Source organism: Linepithema humile, chromosome 1 (assembly GCF_040581485.1).
Source record: "Linepithema humile isolate Giens D197 chromosome 1, Lhum_UNIL_v1.0, whole genome shotgun sequence".
Lineage (NCBI taxonomy): Eukaryota > Metazoa > Arthropoda > Insecta > Hymenoptera > Formicidae > Linepithema > Linepithema humile.
In genome coordinates, this window is record NC_090128.1 from 7,032,976 (window position 1) to 7,055,603 (window position 22,628).

Here is a 22,628-nt window from a genome sequence, read left to right on the forward strand (position 1 = left end):
TGAAAAGATCCCTAGAAATGAAATCTTTCTATTGGATATCGAACATTCTTTGTTTCACATGGAGTGTTAATTCTCCATTATATACACTTTATGGTTTAGATACTTGAGCTGTCACTTATAGCATCGGGAATAATTTTAATCTTGTTGATAAATAATTTCTGACCTATTAACTTCTAGTGTTAACAAATGAACAATAGCATGGACTTTTACTAAGTAAAAGCAAGAATTGTCATTTTTAAGTAGGTTGTTTTTTAAAATTATTATTTAATATTAAAACTTATTTATTACGCACTTTGGTTATGTTTACTAATGCGATATCTTTAATTTTAGGCAATGACGCAGAATAAATAAAATTTATAATTAAAATTAACACTTACTGTATTAATATTCTTTATATTGTCTTGTTGGATATCGATTGAATAAAATAACAACTATGAATTTTGGCATGGATTGGGAGGCTGAGCATCGACGTGTCTTGCTGGATGGAAATGCAGCGTTGGATCGTTCAGCGCAATCGGTCGCAAGATCACAGGCTGTCGCAGCAGAAAGCGAGCAGATCGGGACGGAAGTGATTTCCGAGCTGGGTGAGCAGAGAGATCGTCTTCTACGAGCAAAACGGAGATTGTCGCAGACAGATGAAGAATTGAATAAGACAAGGAAAATTCTGAATATTATGCGACTAAGGGTCTTGACGAATAAGATTGTGCTAATTTTGATCATATTGCTGGAACTAGCCATTCTTGGCATAACTGTATATTTAAAATTCTTTCATAAGTAAATCATCTTAAGGTCAACAGAGTTAAGGAAATTGCAATTGTATATACAATGTATAATATATATTAACTAATAATAATTCATTGTATAGATATTTTTAAGCGTTCTGCATGGTTTAATAAAATAAGTTAATCTGAAAATGCATTTCTATAAAAATAGGATTTTTGGGTTTACATGAGTTTTTTTATTAACATCTTAAACATTTTGTTATACTTTAGCTTAGTTTATTTTGCTTTTATGATTAAATTATTGCAACATATATCTCAATATCACCTCAATATCATGTAATTTTATTAAAGCATCTTGAATGCAGAATGCAATGCATTAACTGTTTATTACTAACTTCATGTTCAACGTAGATTTTACTTCTTCATTAAAATGCCTTTATATACCACACAAGATACAATTCGTAAAACTGTTATTCTGCATGATGATGAATATTATCGAAGCAGAATACCCGAGCCTGATTTAGGTGCGTTGCGAAATTTCTTGCGATTTGTTTGGAATCCAAACCGAAGGACATTGCTCGGTAGAACTGGAAAAGAATGGGGTAACTTTCAGTATTTCTTAATATATAAATTGTTGATTATATAATTATCTAATTTTTTATGTATAATTATTAAATATGTTAACTATTGTCTGATGATACATGGACAGCTTTGCTGGGATTTTTCTACTCGTGCTTCTTCAGTGTATTGGGCTCCCTCTTCGTGTTCCAGATGTGGATCAGCATAGAGTACGCCTCAAAATTGGACAAGCCATTTTTCCTTTACGAAGGCTTGGCACCTAGATCTTACTTTAGCAGCTACTTTCCAACTTTTCGTCAAGAGTTTGGCAGTCCAGGTATACCTTTTTTAGTTAACTTCTATCCAAGGAATGACATTTTTTTAAAAATTAATATCTGTTAAAAATATATTTGTGTATTATATACTGTTATTCTTTGGACAGGAATCAGCTTCACACCGAATATTTTGCTGCCTACAACACCTCGTTTGATTTTGGTGGATAATTCAAGCATGGACGCTCGACCAAAAAGATACATACAGATCTTGAGTGATTTTTTGCAAGGTATTACGATTAAAAAACATACATATTCCAATGATTTATGTTTCTTTCAATAAAAGTAAGAAAAACTGTTTCTAATTAAAAATTTTGTTTCAGAGTACAATAAGAGTAAAGAGAATTACAAGATAGTTGCGGAATGCAGTGACAAAACACCGATCATACCTAGTGTAAAACCCTGTTTTTTTGATGTTGAAAGTCTTGGCGTTTGCGGAAAACCTCCATATGGATATACGAATCCACTGCAGCCGTGTGTTCTCATTAAATTTAATAAGGTGAGCAGAAATCTTTGCATATTTGACAAGGAAAATGTCTCGTCGATTAATTTTTATTTATATATTATTAATTAAAATGGAAAAATATTGCTTTTTCAATTAATTATGTTGTAGAGATTTAACTGGGTACCGATCCACTACAATAAATCCTCCCAATTGCCAGAAGACATGCCGCATACTTTGCAGGATGCTGTGCAATCTTCGAATAAGGTTTGATTCAATTTTGCGCATAAGATATTCAATTAATTGATAATTTATCTAAATGTAACTAGCTTTACTGACACAGTAAGCAATGATTCGTTTTGCAACAATTAAACAGTCGCAGATCTGGCTGTGGTGCGACGGAGCAAATAATGTCGACAAGGAGCACATCGGAGAAATTGAATATCTACCGAGTCCAGGCTTTCCCGTGCGATACTTCCCGTTTATGGGACAACCGGATTATTTATCACCGATAGTCGCACTGCGATTTAAAAATGTCACACGTAAGCTATTACGTATGAGATAGTGAAATCTTTTGGAAAATTGTTATACAACAGTCTTAAGCTTGTCATTATAATAGCATCTTACCATCCGCATCCACACAGATTTGATGACACAAGGTTTGGACTGCGCGCAGAGTTTAGTAAAATGCTTTTTCAATGTCGACAAGCTTAAGACCGAGCCACATAACTGGATAATTTACCAAATAAATTTTTTTTTTTTTTGAGAAATTGAAAAACTGGATCAAAGTATTGCAAAGTATAATAATTATGCAGAAAGATAAGCTGTTGTTTGAATTTTTCTAATAAACATTTATTTATTAATGACTCTCCAGACTTTCTCTTCTTTGTATAACAAACTGCATCAACTAAGGCCACTAATCTTTTTGATATGGCTATCAAATATTACACTTTATTAATAGACATTTTGTTTGTTATAGCATTCAAATTGGTGACAGTGGAATGCAGTTTGTGGGCGCACAATATCAATGAGAATTCGCGAAAAGCGTTGGACTTCCGAATAATTCTGAACGAATCATAGGATGCGGTGAGTCGACCAATATTCATCAACACATCACTTGTGTTCATTAACATTTGCGAATGTAACAAGCTGAGGATAACTGTTAGTTTGCGCAATGAGAAATGATTTTCTTTGTTCTTAGTTCTTATTTAATTAGTATGAAATTCAAACAAATGTTTAAAATTAAGAATAATATTTTCGCCACCAATGAATCTTTTATTATGCATCGTGTATGTTACATTTAATAATACATTAAACGTATCTTTCAAATACCATAATTCGCGTATGGAACATAATATATCTGAAGTGTATATATATATATATATTTCTATAAAAAAAAGTATGGATGGCAGCGATTGTATTTCTGTTAACCGATCAACACCAAAGATTGCCGTATATTCTGAGACAACAAAAATATAACATTCTCCATTTGCCTCCGTTTGCTTTAGTCAAGAATGCTGAAGCGCATTCTCGCTTCCGCCGGCAGAGTAGCAGAACGAAATCAGAGAGCTTCGTAGAGTTTTAATAAATACTTTTATTATGCGAACGATAAAATGGTATGATGAAGCTTCGTTTATCGGCAGACATACGGTTCATACATCTAAGAGAATTGTGCTATAGAATCAATAGCGTTTCTCGGATTCGCCGTTCCTTTTGGGATCAGCAGTGTTTGACCAGAACAGAAAGAGCAGAAAAGAGAAAGAAAGAAGAAAGGAAGGAGAGATGGAAGAAAGAACAAAAGGCGAAAAAGATAGATGAAAAAATAGAGAAAGAATCAACAGTGAAATAGAAGGAGAGAAAGATGAAGAAAGATAAGAGCAAAGTGAAAAATAGAGCCAAAGAGAGATACAGAAAAAGAGAAAACATGAAACTGAAGAGAAATACAGAGGAAAATAAGGGCATGAGAAAAATGAAAAGACAGACAAAAAGAAAGGAACGAAAAGAAGAGAGAAGGAGCGAGAGAGACCGAGAAAGAGAGAAAGACAGTTTTCGGCTAGTTTGGACCGGTAGTTTCTCGTCATCTTTTTGTCAATCAATGAAATAGTATCAAAAGAGAAAGATAGGAGAGATAAGGATTAGATGTAAAGTGTTTGTTCCCTTTTCAGGCAAACTGTGCGAATCTGACGTTAAATACGAGGCTTCATAATCGAGGAACGTGTTTCCTTTCCTTGATGATATAACTGCGGTTGACTTATGATTCCTCTTCCTCTTCGCCCGTGCCGGTCAACATGGCGATTAAGCTCGGGGTGTCGATGAAACCTTTGTCGTCGATGTACATCTGATCGAACGCGTCATCCACCTCTTTGGGCGTGAATTTGTCGCCCCATGTCAATAAGGCGTGCCTTAACCTGCGTGAATGCACATAAAAATTATTTCACGCATTTTATTGGATCGATATTGATTTATAAACGTGTACCATTTGGATGAAATTCAGGATTAAAACAAGAATAAAATTACACACGTGTTTAATATCAGAAAATAAAATTGATTGAACTTGTTCTTTCTCTCAGAACATGCAATCTTAGATTTGCACCACCTGGCACAATATCGAAGCAGCGATATTCAAAAATTAATCACCAAAATGCCAAGATCGGCAATCAAATCGAGGATAAGAAAATTCTTTTGCAAAAAGAAAGTTTTGTCAACTTTACTTGCTGAAACATTGTAGATATATGCAATTTTTTTTGTTTTAATCATAAACTTTTCCTAAATAGAAAATACATTCTTAAGTTCATATCGATCCTTTCAATAATTGTGCCTATAAAAAGAAAATATCAATTTATTTAACAACTGCGAGATGTCTATATGACGTTATTGAATCACTGTACCTCTCGCCGTCGATTTTGCCGTTATCGTCGAACGTCTTGAAGGCATTGATCACAACATCGTCTTCGTCAGCGCCTGGCGAAGCGAGAAGTTATTCAGTCAGCAGAAAAATTCAATGCTGCTCGATTCCTTTTTGTCTGACGAATTATACGTACCCGATCCCGACATACGAACAGCGAACAAGTTCAGCAACTGGGTGAAATTGATGGGTGCCGAAGCTTCATTGAGCATCTCATCGATCTCCTTATCGGTCGCGAGTCGGCCGACGGAGTCGAAGGCCGCGCGAAGATCGTTCTTGCCGATGATGCCATCCTTATCCGCGTCCATTAGCTGGAATGCCTGGGAACATCACGGTAATGCACTCTCTATTTACACACAATTCAATAAATGCCAACTTGTACCAATTTCACGATTTATTTTTCAATGCACGCAACGGCTGATATCGCCGGATTCTTGTAACAGAATTGGAATTGCACGTGATGCCGTTGAATTAGCGTACCTCCTTAAACTCGGCCACCTGTTTCTGCGAGAACATAGAGAAGACGCTGGATCCGCTGCGCTTAGCCTTGCGGCTGCCGCGGCTGCTCGCCCTGGCGGAGCCAGACTCCTTCGGTGTGCTTGCAGGGGTTGGCGCCTTCTCTTCCGGTGCTGGCGCCGGCTCGGGCTCAGGAGCAGGTGCCTCCTCCTTCTTCTTGGTCTTCTTCTTCTTCTCCTTATCCGCCTGGAATATCATAAATGTCGTAATATCTGTTTTGATTCCTTTCGCAGTTGAAGAAAATTACATTGCAAAATATTTTCAGTGCCTTCTCATTTTAAGAAGTGAGATTTTAAATAAAAGAACTTTTCATGGCGTGGAAAGTAGAAAGGACGGCGGTCGTCGAGACTTTTCTGTAAATCTTTGAAGAATATGTAGCGGAAATGAAAAAGATTCTCGAAGATTTAATTTAAAGATTGATCAACTCTATTGAATATTTATAAATTAATAGATAAAATAAATAAAAAAGAAATTTCAACATAGACGATTGGATTACACGCATATTTAATAAAATGTGAGAAATCATTAAATTAGATTATTGTGTTGATATTATAATTATTTTGTTTAATATAATTGATATAAGATTCGATGAGGAATAAAAAAATCTTCGGGCCGGGAAGATTTGGTCCAATTATCGAATAAGAAAATTTGCAAGGGGCTGCCGGCTGATGCCAAGAATAGAATCGGTTCCGTGAGTCGCGCGGAAATGCTGCCAGGACGTATATAGAGCGACTATCTAGTTACCGCACTGCCTCTCGAATTACCATTGTTACGTAATTATTTGTATCGTCCTAATAAGAAATGCGCATTTACATCGTATTTTAATTTTCCAGCCGAACAACCGTCTTATGTGCAAAATGAAATTTATATTTTTATCGCTCTTAATTATATATTGCACATAACATATCTATAGAAATATTTATTTTAATTAAATATATTAGAGAAAATATGTATTATATATATTGTAGAAGTAAATTGCATCAATTTGATTGAATCAATTAAATTGGAGCATTGTTTGTTACTTTTCTCTCATTTTTCAAGATATATAAAATTCAATTGCGCTATCTGAAATAGTCGAAATAAAATAATACTCAGAACGGAATCGCAAATTTATTTCAAACGACCATAAACGGAAGTTATGGTCTTATAACAATTTAGTATTGCAATTTCGAGCGGTTCACGGCTAGAAACTCTGATGAAGATCACCGCCGCACTTGATCGTCACAAAATCGCGATAATATCGCTCATCATCAAACTCATCACTTGGCATATCGTTCGACGCACTGCGCGTAATCCATCTTCGTGAGAAATGCACCATCATATTTGCGGTTTTTTGGCCGTGCTCCTGGCATCTCGCTCGCGGTATATCGCGCGATATCACGTGGACATATATTCTCCCGTGATTTCCTGAATCCACGGCTGTTTAACGACCGCGGCCGGGGATCGCGGTGTCGCGAAGATATCTCTCGACGACCCTACTTACCATGTCTACGGTTGATTTCTAAGAGGTGGACGATATCGAGATGGTCACGACGAACCAACTGTCCGAATCATAGAGCTGAACTTGTCTAAGTAACTTCTGCGGATCTCCCCCACCAGCGGGTCCGGAGGTAGGTCCGAGCAGGGGTGCCCTGCCCCGGGTACAACCGCCTATCTGACCATATTTAGTGCGAGTCGCCTCAAAATAGCGACCCTTTCGACGTTTCGACTAAAACAGTTTGCCGGGGAGTGTAGAACTCCGACGGCGCGCCGAGAGACGACGACGAAGATCTCCGCTTCTCCCGAGACATTGAGACATATTGATTTCGCGGCCGATCGTGAGTCAATCGGGCGTCTCTAGTCTGGAGACAGATTACATTTTAACGAGCACGACGGAGTGACGCTCGGACGATTCTTTTCTCTCACATTGTAAAAAAAAAAAGGAAGAATTCATCCGCAATACTTCTCGAAGATATAATTTTACACACAAGTTTCGCTTTCTTCTCTTCTCTCTAGTTCTTTTTCAGCTTATTAATGATGATTTCTCACATACAGCGATCTGGAAAATATCAAACGTATTACTATTCATGACTGAGCGCTCGGTTTGTAGCACGATATCCCAAGCACGTGGATACCGAAAATAACTGTCCGACATATTCAAGAATGCACATGTGTTCCTACATATTGCATGTGTATGTACGGTGTGTCACGAGGTGTTAACAATAAGCTTCCCCTTGATTGGGAAGATGAAAATAATTTTCTCGGTGCGCGTTTAATTATTTCTTATCCAACTTCAAGGCTATTTTGAAGAATGGAGTGTTTCATTGTTAAATAACAATTGTAAAAAAATATATATATGCTGAAGACGTAACTCACGTGTGACTCGAAGGCTTTTGCTTGAAAAGGCTCTTGCTTCTTTGTACATTTTATTCTTTTTATAGAAATCAATGATTTTATTAAAACTTCGTATCGGATTACACTATTCTAATTACTATTATCAAGAATACAGATATCCCCGGTAACAACGAGACGGATTTGCTGCGGTAGCTGTCCAAATCTGCAATAAATATTGATGGCATTAATTTAATTAGAGGATTGTTTAATTCTACAAATTTATGTATCACAAATGAATTGAGGGAAATTACTTTTATCATTCGGATCACGTGTGCCGCACTGTCGATGTCCTAGCGTACTTTTCCTCTTCGTCGGTATGTATCCAGGAATATACAAACTAGGAGCCTCGAGTTTACCGGTGGATATGAGCTTGCTAAAGTCTTGGTCCAATTTATTGGCAATTGGACCTAGAAATAAATAAAAAATCACGAAATAAAAGTATAATCGATGAAATCTTATGGCGCACGTCTAAAGTTCCGTCGCAGATATTCACCTTTAAAATGCAGGAGGAATTGAATGCACGCGCCGTTATGTAATATCTTTGTCTTTCTACCATCGATTGATAGCATCCACTCGGGAATGCCCATCACCTTTCTTACATCCTCCAAAAATTGCGCCCTGCAAAAACAATGAAAGATAAATTCACGATGAAATGATTAACGATGATTAATTAATGTTATATCTTACACCACAAATCGCGGTGGTTTTCTAATATTCGCGTATTTCACGATGTCGTTATCGGGCTCGATGTTTGCGCAGGCGAATCTGTTGCTGCCGAAATCCTTGTCGAAAATAATGATTGATTTGCCCATTGCGGATATCGGACCACCTAGAGGAAAATTTGGATCTGTGAAGACCTGCCGCTTCACCCCAACGTTAACGGGTCCTAAACGAGACGATATGTCGCCGACGTAACACCTGAGCGGCAAATCTGGACCACATTCCTCTCTATAGAGATCCTCCTGTGCAACGAGAAAAGAGTCATTGTTACAGGCAGTACGATTCAAATTCAATTGATATGTTGAAAACGTTGTCTGAATTAAATTAAGGAAAATCCAAGAAATCGGAAATATTTACGTTCAACGGATCGGCTAATTGAGTGAAATATGGATTCCATATGTATCCACCTGCCACGCACCGGGTGTTCTTCACTTTTACCGTGGCATCCACACCCACAGGATTCACATATATCGCCCAATTGTGATTTCTGGTCTGAAATTGAACGCGCGATTAATACAACGCGCGTTGAGTACATATTAGATAAATTTTGGAATTATTCTTCCTACCACATTGCGATCGTGTTTTCCGGGATGTCGTAAGTTTACTTCGATCACCGTCTCACTTTCACTGCCGTCTTTATAGACAAGCTGCGTCTGCGAACAAAAATTGTATAATTTTAATTAATAATCTTGTACAATCAGGTGATCAATGAATCCGTATTTCGCAAAGATATTTTATGACACGTGATCTATCGACTCTTTTTATCATTTGCCAACATGAAGCGATTGAACCATGCGAGTGATTAATATACTTTTTAAATTTGACAGTTGAAGTGACCAAACGCACGGACATCGCTCGACTGCACATTTCTTTTTCTGTAAAATTCGTACCATCTTTATGTAACCATATAAGAAGCCTTGAGGATGATGGAACGACGCGATAGCACGCAACTCACTGGCCTCGGTCGGAGAGTAGCCTCTCTCTATGGTGGAGCACGCCCATCTATATGCAGAAACGAAATGTCAACAGCATGGAAGACAAACGAGAAAAAAATTCCTTACCTTAAATTCTTTTCTTTCTTGTGAATAACTATGCTGCGTCCCAGTACGCTCCTCGGACCAAACAGTGGCAGCATCGTGTCGTTATACGCCGAAGCTTGCCTCTTTTTGTTGTCCAAGGTGCCGAATTTTCCACTCAGATCACCCATCTCATATTGATCCAGCGTACCTTCTTCCGTCGCCGGTACATCGCTGTTATTGACGCCCAATGGATTCCAATGTCCATAGAGTGAAGTTCCTTCGCATGGAAATTCTAGATCGTATTCTACAGGCGTCTGTAATACAGTTATGACGAATTAAAAACATATTCAGACCGCACATTTATCAAAGAAAGTATATATACATGCCATTAGGATCAAAGTGAGAATGGAAGGAAAAGGAACCGAGGATCCGCTTAGTCTTAATATTAAGAATTGAAGGACTTGATTGGAACAGTACAGAATACACAATTAATCTGAGCATATAAGTGAGATGAAACCTTGATGCGATAAGTCATTATTACCATGTGTATGTGATAGCCGCTCATCTTACCACCGAGACCTTCGAGAGACACTTCCACGTTGGTGACGTCGTACTCGGTTTGCTGCAAGAACTCCAATTTTCCTTCCAGAGCCACTTGCTCGCCGTTACCGAACCAATCTCTAACGACAGCTTTACGCCGATAGACGCCGCCGATACTACAAGTACGATTACATTGTTATTATTAAAAATTTCATACGTATATTACATACTCATCACGCAATTACATGGAACAAGCCAATCGGTCTCCTCTCGCGACTGGTCCGTGATCGTCGTAAATGACCAAACTCTTGCCGAGCAACGTGTGGGAACCTGATAAAGGTAACATCGTGTCTGTAAAGAGTCTTCGGGTCACTTCTGAAGCATTGACTTTTCTACCGGCGATATCGAGCATCCCGTGCCTCGTTAAATCACCGAGACGACACAACGAGGTTTCTGAGACGAGACAAGAACTGTTCAGACTCCATTCCACCTGAAATATCATCGTTCTTTACAAATAAACGTTCTGCAAGCATAAAAATACGTCGAAGAGTAATGCGAGATAAGAAGCATTCAAATTTGCTACTTAAAATGCAAATTTTTCCATAAAGCTGAATTTTTATGACTTGCAATTACTTTTCACAATTCGCAGAATTTTCATCTTTTTATTTTCAGCTTTGGAAGTTTTAATTAAGATACCTTAAATGGATTGTAGGGCAATCCGGCGCTCAAACAACGACCTGTCCAGTTATAAAAGTCTTTTCCCGGTGGATTTTCGTGCACCATCCATCTGAATAATAAATTTCAGTCTACTGCTTTATCCGCGATAATTATTTTCAGCTTTTATTACGAACATGATCTACCTATGATCCGCAGTATTATTCACTGCGTTGCCGTCTGCGTGGACAAGATGTTCTATTATTACAGTAGTGTCCATTTCGGGCTCATCTTTGGGCTGTCGGAAGACTATGCGACCGACAATGGGATACCTGAATACCGCTTTCGCCGTGTACATTGGCATTTGCCAATCAGTGTACGGCGTATAAAGCGCGAACGTGCCGCACACCCACGGAATCAGTCCTTTGTTATCGGTCTCGTTATATCTAACGAAAAGATTCTTTTTACACCGTATCGACTAATGCAATACGAAAGCATTCTTGTAACGTAGAAGTGTAATAACGCATGCGTGTATATGTATGATTAATTACTTGTAAAGAACTAAAGATCTGTGAACGATACTGTGGACTCCGGAAAGTGGTAAGTATGTATCCCAGTAAATTCCACTGAGTTTGGCGCTTCCGGGTAAAATATCATTGTGATAAGATCCTTCCTTTCGCCCTTGAAGCTTACCCGATAGATCGCCGATAGCGTATTGATCCTGAGTTCCCAAACCTGTTCGATTTTAATTTCGAAATCATTAGGATATTATGCATTTGTTTTATCGTTCTCGGAACTTTTATCGTTAACTTTGACTTTCTTTACTTTACTTTGAATTATACATGATTATTATTACCTGCAGGTGGGACGATCTTCTCGTCGATATTCGAAGGGTTAAACATTTTTTTAGTAGTTAGACACGAATCGACAGTAAATCCCACACTCTTTGCCGGTTCCGGAGGTAACTCGTGGATTTTATATGATGCTACTTTAGTAGCATATCGCAATCTGGTTTCCAGATCATTTGTAGTCGTCAGAGAGATATTGATCCACGTCGGATCGAACGGCGTTTCTTGGATCGCAGTAATTTCACCTTTGATGCCGTGCGAGTTGATTACGGCCCTAAATATTTTTTTCAAGAATTTTTGTTACAAAGAATGTTTTCAAACATAATTTATTAACTTTTTCTTAATTTATGCGTAATTAATAATTAAATGATTGTATAGTGCAAATTTAATTATTTATATAATGCGTTCAATGATAAAAAAGTTTCGTGAACAAAATGTATATAATATTAATTGCTATTAATTTTAATCAATATTTGATTTAATAATAATAAAATATTGACTTGACAGTGATAAATTTTGTCCACAAAAGTGATTTTTTTTATTGAATGCAGCATTATGCAAGCACAATGTGAAATTGAATGGAGCTCTTACTTAGTGTGTATTGGCTTGCGATGATTAATTTTGGCACAAGCTAAGAACGAGTCCTCGTGCATTGGATGAAAGATGACTAAGTATAAGTGACGATGTGGACCAAGCAGATCTGCTGGCAATAAAGATAATTCCGGATCTCTATAGAAAGTTTTATACTTTTCCTGTGCGTCAACGGCGACTTTTATCTTGCCTAAACGTACATCGACATCTCCGATGGATTCTCCAACGCCAGAATTGTTAGGATCAAAGACATTTTGGAGTATATTACAATTGTCTTTATCTAAAAGATGCCATTATTTTAAATATAACATCACAAATAAAATTACAACCAAAAATTATTAGTTAAAATTATAAATATCAACCTTTGCCAGTTTCGAAGATATCGGTGACATATATTTTCCAATGATGCTCGGTATAATTTAGTGACTGTAATTTTTGCTTGTGAACGTGATGCAAATTTGTATGAATAATAGTATCAGTGGGGTCGCCCGTTTGGCCGCCCAACCATCGAAACAAAATTGTTCCAGCTATGGGACCGTAAAAACGCGCTTGAGCAAATTTTTCAACATTTCTTTCAAGAACCTGAAAAGGAAAAACAATCGTAAGATAATTATAATTAAACAAGTTTTAATTAAATTAAATTAAATTATAATTAGCTTGTTATTGATTATTGAGATTATTGAAAAATTAGTGATTTTTTAACAATTTTTAGGTAATCGATTTTTACTACTAATCTGCAATTGGTTATTTTTTATGTTTAATTATAGGGCTAACGTGCATTCTCGATAGCAATTTTTTATAAATTACCGTGATCGATGCGCATATTGTTCTTGGCGAATAATTATCTTTCAATACCAGAGCTTTTCCCCACAAACCTAATTCTCCAGTTAAAAACAGATCTGTAACTTCTATCGAACCTGTTTGATTTGCTGGCAACTCAAGAGGTCCGATTTTTTCTGTCAAATCGATGATACTGCACACAAAATGAAATAAAACGGTAATAAAAATAATTCCTTTTTTTAAAATAGGCATTAAAACTTATAATTTTTTTATCATAAATTTTGCTCATTAATAAAGTATCCCTTATTTTATTAAAGTTATATTTTTATTACATATATATATACTACCTTTCTCCGATGTGTCGTTTGTCGCATCTTCCATCGATGATCGTGTAATCGACAGGAAACTGGGTGATCGACCAGAGCCATAGCTGATCCGGATATTGCAAAGTCGGTTTTAGAGAATATCGTATTCGCACGGAAGACTCGGTGATTTTCTCGAATCGAATTTCACCGTGCAGACCACCAGAAGATATGTACGCGGCGAGTCTAAGCGAACTCGCAACAGTCACTAAAAAAATATTTTTTAATTTCATATCTTTTCTCAATTAACTTATGCGCATATATATTGAGTTTTTAAAAAGATTTGTAACTTTCTTTAAACGTTCAGCATTTCTTAAATAATTAGAAGTACGGAAAATTATTTTATTAAATATTAATGATTTTATAACATACATTGAAAGATTAAAAAATTTTTTAATTATAAAAATGTAGTAAGAAATTAATAAGTTTATAAAATATTTGTAAATATGCTTTCTGAAATAATAAAACTTTTGTATTTGTTTCTATTTAAGTTGTTAAAAATTCCCAATGTCAACGGTTCTTTATTATCACTTATCTATTTTTAAGTATAAACAAATTTTTTTTATATTTATAACATTTATGTTTTTTTTATGTCAGATATCAAATGCTACTTTGCAAAATGTTGCAAGCATAATTGAAAATGCGTTTTTACTTACCACAGCAAAGTAACAGAAGCCACTGCATTGCTGTAGGTAAACATCCGAAAATGTTTAATATTTTTCTTTGTTAACAGCTCTTACATAGTAGTATAGATAAAATCAAAAATTTTTAGTGTGCATCATAGTGGTAAGAAATTGTAGTAAGAGGAATTGCACAATGAGATGGCTAGCCAGACTGACTTGGACTGACTCAAGTAATGGCTGGTACTTTCTTATTTCTTCTGTCAGAGTTGGTGGGAGTATAAAGTGGAAGAGACCGATGACCTCGATAAAAATGAAAGTGTGGTAGCCGTTCATCATGCCCTATAATTTTAAACAAATTATTTACACAGCAGAAAAATACAAAATATTTGAATTTGCATTGATGTGTACATCAAGTGAAATTTTATAAAATGTTTATAATACTAAAATACTAATTTGGAAAGTAATTGGCAACTGCATTTATACATCAAAGCAATTAGCATTTAGATATAATTGTAATAAGCAATTAGATATGAATACTAATTAACGACAATTAATGTATTATCAAGTTTATTTCAATTGTTACCTCAAGTAATATAGTTACATAAAATAAGATAATTATTTTTTGGGGTTATTGTTTTGATTTTTACAATAAAAGCAAAATTGTTTACATAAAAAGAAAAATATATCAAATTACATACTTGCAATTGCATAGTTGTCAAAATTATCATTTTTTTTAAATTTAATACGTTCCACAGCCATGAAAATTGTAAGAGATAGAAAGATATATTGCTATAATACATTGAATCGAAAGGCACGTTTTTAATTAGACCCCAAAATTGTCCAATTTTTTCTGGAGTAAAAGAAATTCCCTAGTCGCCGTCCAATAAGAAGATATGGCGATTCTTGTAGTTGTTCCTATTCATGATTACTTTGTAGTTTATGCTAATTTTTTAGAAGAGACGCAATCATGGCGGATGCTGCGGCTCGTCAATTGCAATACGAATATAAAGCGGTTTGTATTCATTTTTCTCATTGACTTTATAATAATGATACAATAACTGTTTCTTACTTTTTATATATATCTATTTTATCTATAATATCTATAATTTGTAATTTTATACACAACACAATTTGTAATCGATATATTGTAACCTATATTTGTGATGCAAAACTTTATGTGACTGTTGCGTTATATTGTGTTAATATATTTGCAGAATTCTAATCTCGTTTTACAAGCTGACGTACGGTTAATAGAAAGACGTAGCCGAGATGAAGCCACCGGCGAAGTTATGTCCCTTGTGGGCAAATTGGATGGCACTCGCATGGGTGACAGAGCCCAACGTACCAAACCGGGCAAAGCAGAAGAGAGAAAAGTCAAGTAAGTCTATCATCAATGCAATTTTATTTCTTGCATTTACAAAATAATCTTTCTTTTTATAATGTTACAAATGTGGTGATTTTATGGGTCTCATAATATTAGTTGAAAGTTAATAATATGATTATAATCAATAAGAAGTTACTAATATGATTTAAAAATAATATTTTTGTAATTTTATAGACGTCAAAAACGCGATGAAGCGCAGTATGACTTTGCACGTATGAAAGGAGCAACATTGTTGTCCGAAGGTGTAGACGAAATGGTTGGTATTGTATATCGTCCAAAAACACAAGAAACACGTCAAACTTATGAGGTATTGCTCAGTTTCATACAAGAGGCTTTAGGCGATCAACCTCGCGATATTCTTTGTGGTGCGGCCGACGAAGTGCTAGCAGTATTAAAAAATGATCGACTTAAGGAGAAAGAAAAGAAGAAGGAGACGGAACTTTTACTTGGTTTGTTAGCAGAGGAGAGATTTGCGCTACTTGTAAATCTGGGGAAAAAAATCACAGATTTTGGTAGCGACGAAAAAAGTACAACAAATGATGAAAACATTGATGAAACGTACGGAATTAATGTACAGTTTGAAGAAAGCAGTGAAGAGGATGATGAAGATGTATATGGAGAGGTTCGTGAAAATGATGATGAAGGGGATGAAGGTGAAGAAGCTAATGATGACAGAGCTATTCATGCAGAAAATGTAAGTATTTATGTATTTATTTTTAGCAAAACAATAGTGATTAATATTGAATAATCCAATATTTATTGAAAATAAACATTCTTTTTCAGTTGGGTGGAACAGAAGAAATGAAGAAAGAGAAACCATTGCATCCATTAGACATAGATGCATATTGGTTGCAAAGAAGATTAAGCAGGATATATGATGACGCTATGGTTTCACAAGCTAGAGCCGCCGAAGTATTAGCCGTTTTGAAAGACGCTGCAGATGATCGCGAATGCGAGAATCAACTTGTGCTTTTGTTGGGTTACGACTGCTTTGACTTTATTAAACAGCTTAAAAAATACAGGCACACAGGTAAGAAATGCACGTGTATCAATGTTAATATTTATATTTGCACAATTTTTAATTTGTGTGCTGATTTTAAACAGAATAGATAGAAAATAAATTCTATTTCTGAATTTTACAGTCGCGTACTGCACAATGCTGGCTTCGTCGCAGTCGGAATCGGAGAGACAGAAAATCCGTAACAAGATGAACGATGAACCGGTGCTCGCAAAAATCCTGCGACAATTAGACACGGGTAAAGGCGATGACGACGCCGATGAGACGATGGAAGCGAGATCACAACGCAAGAGACGGGAAGAGAATGAGGATACGGGAGGACCTGGAGGACAGGTTCAGGGTACGAGAAACTTAATAGACCTGGAAGACTTAATATTTGCTCAGGGAAGTCACTTCATGGCGAACAAACGTTGCCAGCTGCCCGATGGTTCTTTCCGAAAACAACGAAAAGGGTAAGTGAAATAAGTAGTAATAAAAAAATATTAGAATTGGAATTCTTATTTAAAAAAAAAAAAAAATTGTACAATATGTAGAAAAGGATTTCTAGAATAAAATTGAGTATTTTTTAATGTATAAAAAACTGATTTAAAAATACTTGCAGATACGAAGAAGTCCACGTTCCAGCTCTGAAACCAAAGCCATTTTCCGATAGCGAGAAGCTACACCCGATCGAGCAATTGCCCAAGTATGTACAACCTGCTTTTGAAGGCTTTAAGACGCTAAATCGCATACAGAGTCGCTTGTACCAGACGGCGTTGGAAAGTGATGAGAATCTACTGTTGTGCGCGCCAACGGGAGCGGGTAAAACCAACGTGGCCTTGCTGTGCATGATGAGGGAGATCGGTAAGCACATAAACGCAGATGGCACGATTAACGCGGACGAATTCAAGGTGATCTACGTCGCCCCGATGCGTTCACTGGTGCAGGAAATGGTCGGCAATTTCCGCAAACGATTATCAACGTACAATCTCACAGTTTCGGAATTGACGGGCGATCATCAGTTGACGCGGGAGCAAATCGCCGCCACTCAGGTAATAGTGTGCACTCCGGAAAAGTGGGATATCATAACGAGGAAAGGCGGCGAGAAGACCTTCACGTCGCTGGTGCGATTAATTATCATCGACGAGATTCATTTGTTGCACGACGAGAGAGGTCCTGTCCTGGAAGCGTTGGTCGCGAGAACAATACGAAACATCGAAACCACCCAGGAAGACGTGCGACTCGTCGGTCTGTCGGCCACATTGCCGAATTATCAAGACGTCGCGGCGTTCTTGCGCATCAAGCAGGAGACGGGATTGTTCTATTTCGACAACAGCTTCCGCCCGGTGGCGTTGGAACAGCAGTACATCGGCGTTACCGAGAAGAAGGCGCTGAAACGCTTTCAGGTGATGAACGAAATCGTCTACGAGAAGACGATGGAGCACGCCGGCAGGAATCAGGTACTGATATTCGTGCACTCGCGCAAGGAGACCGGTAAGACGGCGCGCGCCATTAGAGACATGTGCCTGGAGAAAGACACTCTGGGCCAGTTCCTTAGAGAAGGTTCCGCGTCCATGGAGGTCCTGCGGACGGAAGCGGAGCAGGTGAAAAATCAAGAGCTCAAGGATCTGCTGCCGTACGGCTTCGCGATTCATCACGCCGGCATGACGCGAGTGGATCGCACGCTGGTGGAGGATCTCTTCGCCGACAGGCATATACAGGTGCTCGTATCCACGGCGACTTTAGCTTGGGGCGTGAATCTACCGGCCCACACAGTCATCATCAAGGGCACGCAGGTGTACAATCCGGAGAAGGGCAGGTGGGTGGAGCTGGGCGCGCTAGACGTGCTGCAAATGTTGGGACGAGCCGGTCGGCCGCAGTACGACACCAAGGGCGAGGGCATCCTTATCACGAATCACAGCGAGCTGCAGTACTACCTGTCGCTTCTGAATCAACAGCTGCCCATCGAGTCGCAATTGATCAGCAAGATGTCGGACATGTTGAACGCGGAGGTTGTGCTCGGCACGATACAAAATATCAGAGACGCGGTCACCTGGCTCGGCTATACTTATCTTTACATCAGAATGCTCCGTTGCCCGAATCTGTACGGGATCAGTCACGACAAATTGAAGCAGGACCCGTTGCTGGAGCTGCACAGGGCCGACCTGATACACTCGGCCGCCGTCGGACTGGATCGCAGCGGCCTGATCAAGTACGATCGCAAGTCCGGCAACTTCCAGGCGACCGAGCTGGGCAGAATAGCGTCGCACTATTATTGCACCCACGAGACGATGTCCACGTACAATCAGCTGCTGAAACGCACGTTGAGCGAGATCGAGCTGTTCCGCGTGTTCTCGCTGTCCGGCGAGTTCAAGAACATCAACGTCCGAGAGGAGGAGAAGCTGGAGCTGCAGAAGCTGATGGAGAGGGTGCCGATACCGGTGAAGGAGAGCATCGAGGAGCCGAGCGCGAAGGTGAACGTGTTGCTGCAGGCGTACATCTCGCAGTTGAAGCTCGAAGGATTCGCCCTCATGTCGGACATGGTGTTCGTCACGCAATCCGCCTCGCGTCTCATGCGCGCCATCTTCGAGATAGTGCTGTTTCGCGGCTGGGCGCAATTGGCGGACAAATGCTTGTCTCTTTGCAAGATGATCGACCGCAGGATGTGGCAGTCGATGTCGCCGTTGCGGCAATTCCGCAAAATGCCGGAGGAGATTGTGAAGAAGATCGAGAAGAAGAACTTCCCGTGGGAGAGATTGTACGATCTCGGGCCGAACGAGATCGGCGAGCTGATCCGCGTGCCGAAGCTCGGCAAGACCATACACAAGTACGTGCACCAGTTCCCGAAGCTGGGCCTGTCGACGCACATTCAACCGATCACCCGCTCCACCCTGCGCGTCGTGTTGACCATCACGCCGGACTTCCAGTGGGACGAGAAGGTGCACGGTATGTCGGAGGCGTTCTGGATCCTCGTCGAGGACGTGGACTCGGAAGTGATACTGCACCACGAGTACTTCCTGCTGAAGGCCAAGTACGCGGCCGACGAGCACGTGATCAAGTTCTTCGTGCCGGTGTTCGAGCCGCTGCCGCCGCAATACTTCCTGCGCGTCGTCTCCGACCGATGGATCGGCGCGGAAACGCAGCTGCCGGTGAGCTTCCGGCATTTGATACTGCCGGAGAAGAATCTACCGCCCACGGAACTGCTGGATCTGCAGGCACTGCCAATCACGGCGCTGCGCAACGCCAAGTTCGAGAACATCTACGCCGAGTTCCCGCAGTTCAACCCGATACAAACGCAGGTGTTCAACGCGGTGTACAATTCTGACGATAATGTGTTCGTCGGCGCGCCCACGGGTTCCGGTAAGACGACGATCGCGGAGTTCGCGGTGCTACGATTGCTCACGCAGAACTCGGAAGGCCGATGTGTCTATATGGTGAGCAAGGAAGCTCTGGCCGAACTAGTTTACGCCGATTGGGCGATGAAATTCGGTCAGCAACTCGCAAGAAAGGTCGTACTTCTGACTGGCGAGACGGGAACGGATCTGAAGCTGCTGGTCAAGGGACAGATAATTATCACGACGGCGGACAAGTGGGACGTGTTGTCGCGCAGATGGAAGCAGCGGAAGAACGTGCAGAACATTCAACTGTTTATCGTCGACGAGTTACAACTGATCGGCGGCGAGGAGGGCCCGGTGCTGGAAGTCGCGTGCTCGCGTGCACGTTACATCTCCTCGCAGCTCGACAAACCCACCCGGATAATAGCGTTGTCGGCCTCGTTAGCCGATGCCAAAGATGCCGCGCAGTGGCTAGGCGCGCCGGCCGCGGCGACCTTCAACTTTCATCCGTCCGTGCGACCGGTGCCGTTGGAGCTGCACGTGCAAGGTATAAACGTGACGCACAACGCGTCGAGACTGGCCGCCATGGCGAAACCGGTGTACAACGCGATCCTGCGGCACGCCGCGCACAAACCGGTGATCGTGTTCGTGCCTACGCGCCGGCAAGCGCGACTGACGGCTATCGATCTGCTGACGTTCACGGCAGCCGAGGGTCAACCGTCGAGATTCTTCCACGCGGAAGAAGCTGACATCAAGCCGTTCCTCGACCGAATGGTGGACAAGACGCTGAAGGAAACCTTGTCGCAGGGTGTGGCGTATCTTCACGAGGGTTTGTCGGCGGACGATCGTCGCTTGGTCGAGCAGCTATTCGACAGCGGCGCGGTTCAGGTCGCGGTTGCCACGAGGGATCTCTGCTGGGGCTTATCCATCAATTCTCATCTCGTGGTTGTCATGGACACACAGTGCTACAACGGTAAGACGCACGCCTACGAAGATTACCCGATTACGGACGTTTTGCAGATGGTGGCGCGGGCGAATCGTCCACTGGAAGACGAGGACGCGAAATGCGTGCTCTTGTGTCAAAGTTCGAAGAAGGACTTCTTCAAGAAGTTCCTGAACGAGCCGCTGCCGGTGGAAAGCCACCTGGATCGCCGATTGCACGATCATTTCAACGCGGAAATTGTGACAAAAACGATTGAAAACAAGCAGGACGCCGTGGATTATCTCACGTGGACCTTCCTGTACCGGCGGCTCACCCAGAATCCCAATTATTATGGCTTGCAAGGCGTAACGCATCGGCATCTCTCGGACCACTTGTCCGAGCTGGTCGAAAGCACGCTGACCGACCTGGAGCAGGCCAAATGCGTCGCCGTTGAGGACGAGATGGATACTTTGCCGCTCAATCTGGGAATGATCGCCGCCTATTACTATATCAATTACGCCACTATCGAGCTGTTCAGCTTGTCTCTCAATAACAAGACGAAAATCAGAGGCTTGCTAGAGATTATTTCAGCGGCAGCCGAGTACGAGAGCGTGCCGGTACGACAGAGAGAGGAAAATCTGCTGAGAAGTCTGGCCGCGCGTTTACCGCACGCGCCGCAAGCCACCAGAATGGCCGATCCTCATGTGAAGGCGCAGCTTCTGCTGCAGGCTCACTTGTCGAGGATACAGCTGGGCCCGGAACTGCAAAAGGACACCGAGCTTGTTCTAGGCAAGGCCGTGAGACTGATACAAGCGTGCGTCGATGTGCTGAGCTCGTCCGGATGGCTCGCGCCCGCCGTCGCCGCGATGGAACTCGCACAGATGGTGACGCAGGCAATGTGGTCCAAGGATTCTTATCTGAAGCAACTGCCGCACTTCACGGCGGAGACCATCAAGCGCTGCACCGACAAAGGCGTGGAAACTGTGTTCGATGTGATGGAGCTTGAGGACGACGACCGGAATCGGCTGCTGCAGCTCACAGACGCACAGATGGCAGACGTCGCCAAGTTCTGCAATCGCTATCCTAACATTGAGATGTCGTACGAGGTGCAGGACAAGGACAAACTGCACAGCGGCGGCACGGTGAATGTGATCGTGCAGCTGGAGCGGGAGGACGAGGTCACCGGACCTGTGGTCGCGCCGTTCTTCCCGCAAAAACGCGAGGAAGGTTGGTGGGTGGTGATCGGTGATCCGAAGAGTAACTCGCTGCTATCCATCAAACGGCTGACGTTGCAACAGAAGGCAAAGATTAAGCTGGACTTTGTCGCTCCGGCGCCCGGCCAGCATTCCTACACGTTGTACTTCATGAGCGACGCTTATCTGGGCTGTGATCAGGAGTACAAGTTCACCATTAACGTCGGAGAGTACGAATCAGACGCCAGCTCTGGTTCCGATTCTGATTGAAAAAAAAGGTCGTCTTTAAATGAATACATTTTATACTTCTACTATTTTCTTGTACAGCATTTATTTGTATCAAATCTCGCGATTCTTTATTATCCACTCAATCTAAATTCTTATTTGTTAGTATTATTTAGACGAGTAGTGATTAAGAAAAACTAAACCATCTTACGATTTTATATCGCTCGAGCGGCGATTAATCAATAAACAGTCAACGCATCGGCGCGATAGTTAGTGTTAAATAATTAAAAATAAAGTTTATATTTATGCAAATAAGTGTACAAAAAGCGAAATAATATTTTATTTCTCAATATATATTCCTATCTTGATATAACATTTTTTTTGCAATGTGTAGAATAAAATGTAATTGTCAAGCCTAGCATTCTCAGTTTTAAATTGCCAACAATTTCTCTTGTTTCGGCTTACCTTTCCCAATGAGATGTAATTATTAAATGCTTATTATGTTATTATTTGCATTAAAAAAATAAAATTCAAAATACTTCACTCGTTTATACTTATATGGCACATATGATCCAAGATTTCCTGTT

At 40.4% G+C, this 22,628-nt stretch overlaps 5 protein-coding genes across 6 annotated transcripts; 3 read left to right on the forward strand and 2 right to left on the reverse strand.

The window, feature by feature from the left end:
- The first annotated feature begins 62 nt into the window (after window positions 1-62).
- Window positions 63-868, forward strand: Vti1b (Vesicle transport through interaction with t-SNAREs 1b). The gene is made up of 2 exons (XM_012380217.2): window positions 63-239; window positions 331-868. Exon 2 carries the CDS (start codon window positions 434-436, stop codon window positions 776-778), a length of 345 nt encoding a protein of 114 aa, XP_012235640.1. The 5' UTR covers window positions 63-239; window positions 331-433; the 3' UTR covers window positions 779-868.
- Window positions 869-1,004: 136 nt separating this feature from the next.
- LOC105679845 (sodium/potassium-transporting ATPase subunit beta-1-like) lies at window positions 1,005-4,095 on the forward strand. Its single transcript, XM_012380130.2, has 7 exons — window positions 1,005-1,324; window positions 1,432-1,617; window positions 1,723-1,842; window positions 1,936-2,111; window positions 2,226-2,321; window positions 2,431-2,596; window positions 3,034-4,095. Exons 1-7 carry the CDS (start codon window positions 1,153-1,155, stop codon window positions 3,132-3,134), a joined length of 1,017 nt encoding a protein of 338 aa, XP_012235553.1. The 5' UTR covers window positions 1,005-1,152; the 3' UTR covers window positions 3,135-4,095.
- Mlc2 (myosin light chain 2) lies at window positions 3,309-7,099 on the reverse strand. The gene is made up of 5 exons (XM_067361260.1): window positions 6,959-7,099; window positions 5,440-5,661; window positions 5,096-5,279; window positions 4,943-5,015; window positions 3,309-4,462 (listed from the first exon to the last, which is right to left on the reverse strand). The coding sequence occupies exons 1-5, from the start codon at window positions 6,959-6,961 to the stop codon at window positions 4,306-4,308; spliced, it is 639 nt and encodes a 212-aa protein (XP_067217361.1). The 5' UTR covers window positions 6,962-7,099; the 3' UTR covers window positions 3,309-4,305.
- A 173-nt stretch (window positions 7,100-7,272) lies between these two features.
- Rsod (Related to Sod) lies at window positions 7,273-14,820 on the reverse strand. 2 transcript variants are annotated; one of them, XR_001101903.2, is made up of 21 exons: window positions 14,684-14,820; window positions 14,019-14,324; window positions 13,348-13,570; window positions 13,028-13,193; window positions 12,583-12,802; window positions 12,221-12,500; window positions 11,638-11,903; window positions 11,333-11,516; window positions 10,988-11,227; window positions 10,824-10,914; window positions 10,373-10,617; window positions 10,129-10,303; window positions 9,630-9,901; window positions 9,459-9,570; window positions 9,135-9,221; window positions 8,926-9,060; window positions 8,536-8,810; window positions 8,342-8,466; window positions 8,100-8,255; window positions 7,831-8,011; window positions 7,273-7,513 (listed from the first exon to the last, which is right to left on the reverse strand). XR_001101903.2 is itself a non-coding variant. In XM_012380128.2 (20 exons), exons 2-20 carry the CDS (start codon window positions 14,044-14,046, stop codon window positions 7,929-7,931), a joined length of 3,363 nt encoding a protein of 1,120 aa, XP_012235551.2. In that variant the 5' UTR covers window positions 14,047-14,324; window positions 14,684-14,820; the 3' UTR covers window positions 7,273-7,928. The 2 variants fall into 2 exon arrangements, 1 of the variants encoding a protein (XP_012235551.2); XM_012380128.2 differs by having other exon boundaries at window positions 7,273-8,011.
- An 88-nt stretch (window positions 14,821-14,908) lies between these two features.
- On the forward strand, window positions 14,909-22,584 carry Brr2 (U5 small nuclear ribonucleoprotein l(3)72Ab). Its single transcript, XM_012380119.2, has 6 exons — window positions 14,909-14,997; window positions 15,200-15,363; window positions 15,544-16,063; window positions 16,153-16,399; window positions 16,512-16,839; window positions 16,989-22,584. The coding sequence occupies exons 1-6, from the start codon at window positions 14,953-14,955 to the stop codon at window positions 22,084-22,086; spliced, it is 6,402 nt and encodes a 2,133-aa protein (XP_012235542.1). The 5' UTR covers window positions 14,909-14,952; the 3' UTR covers window positions 22,087-22,584.
- Window positions 22,585-22,628: the final 44 nt, after the last annotated feature.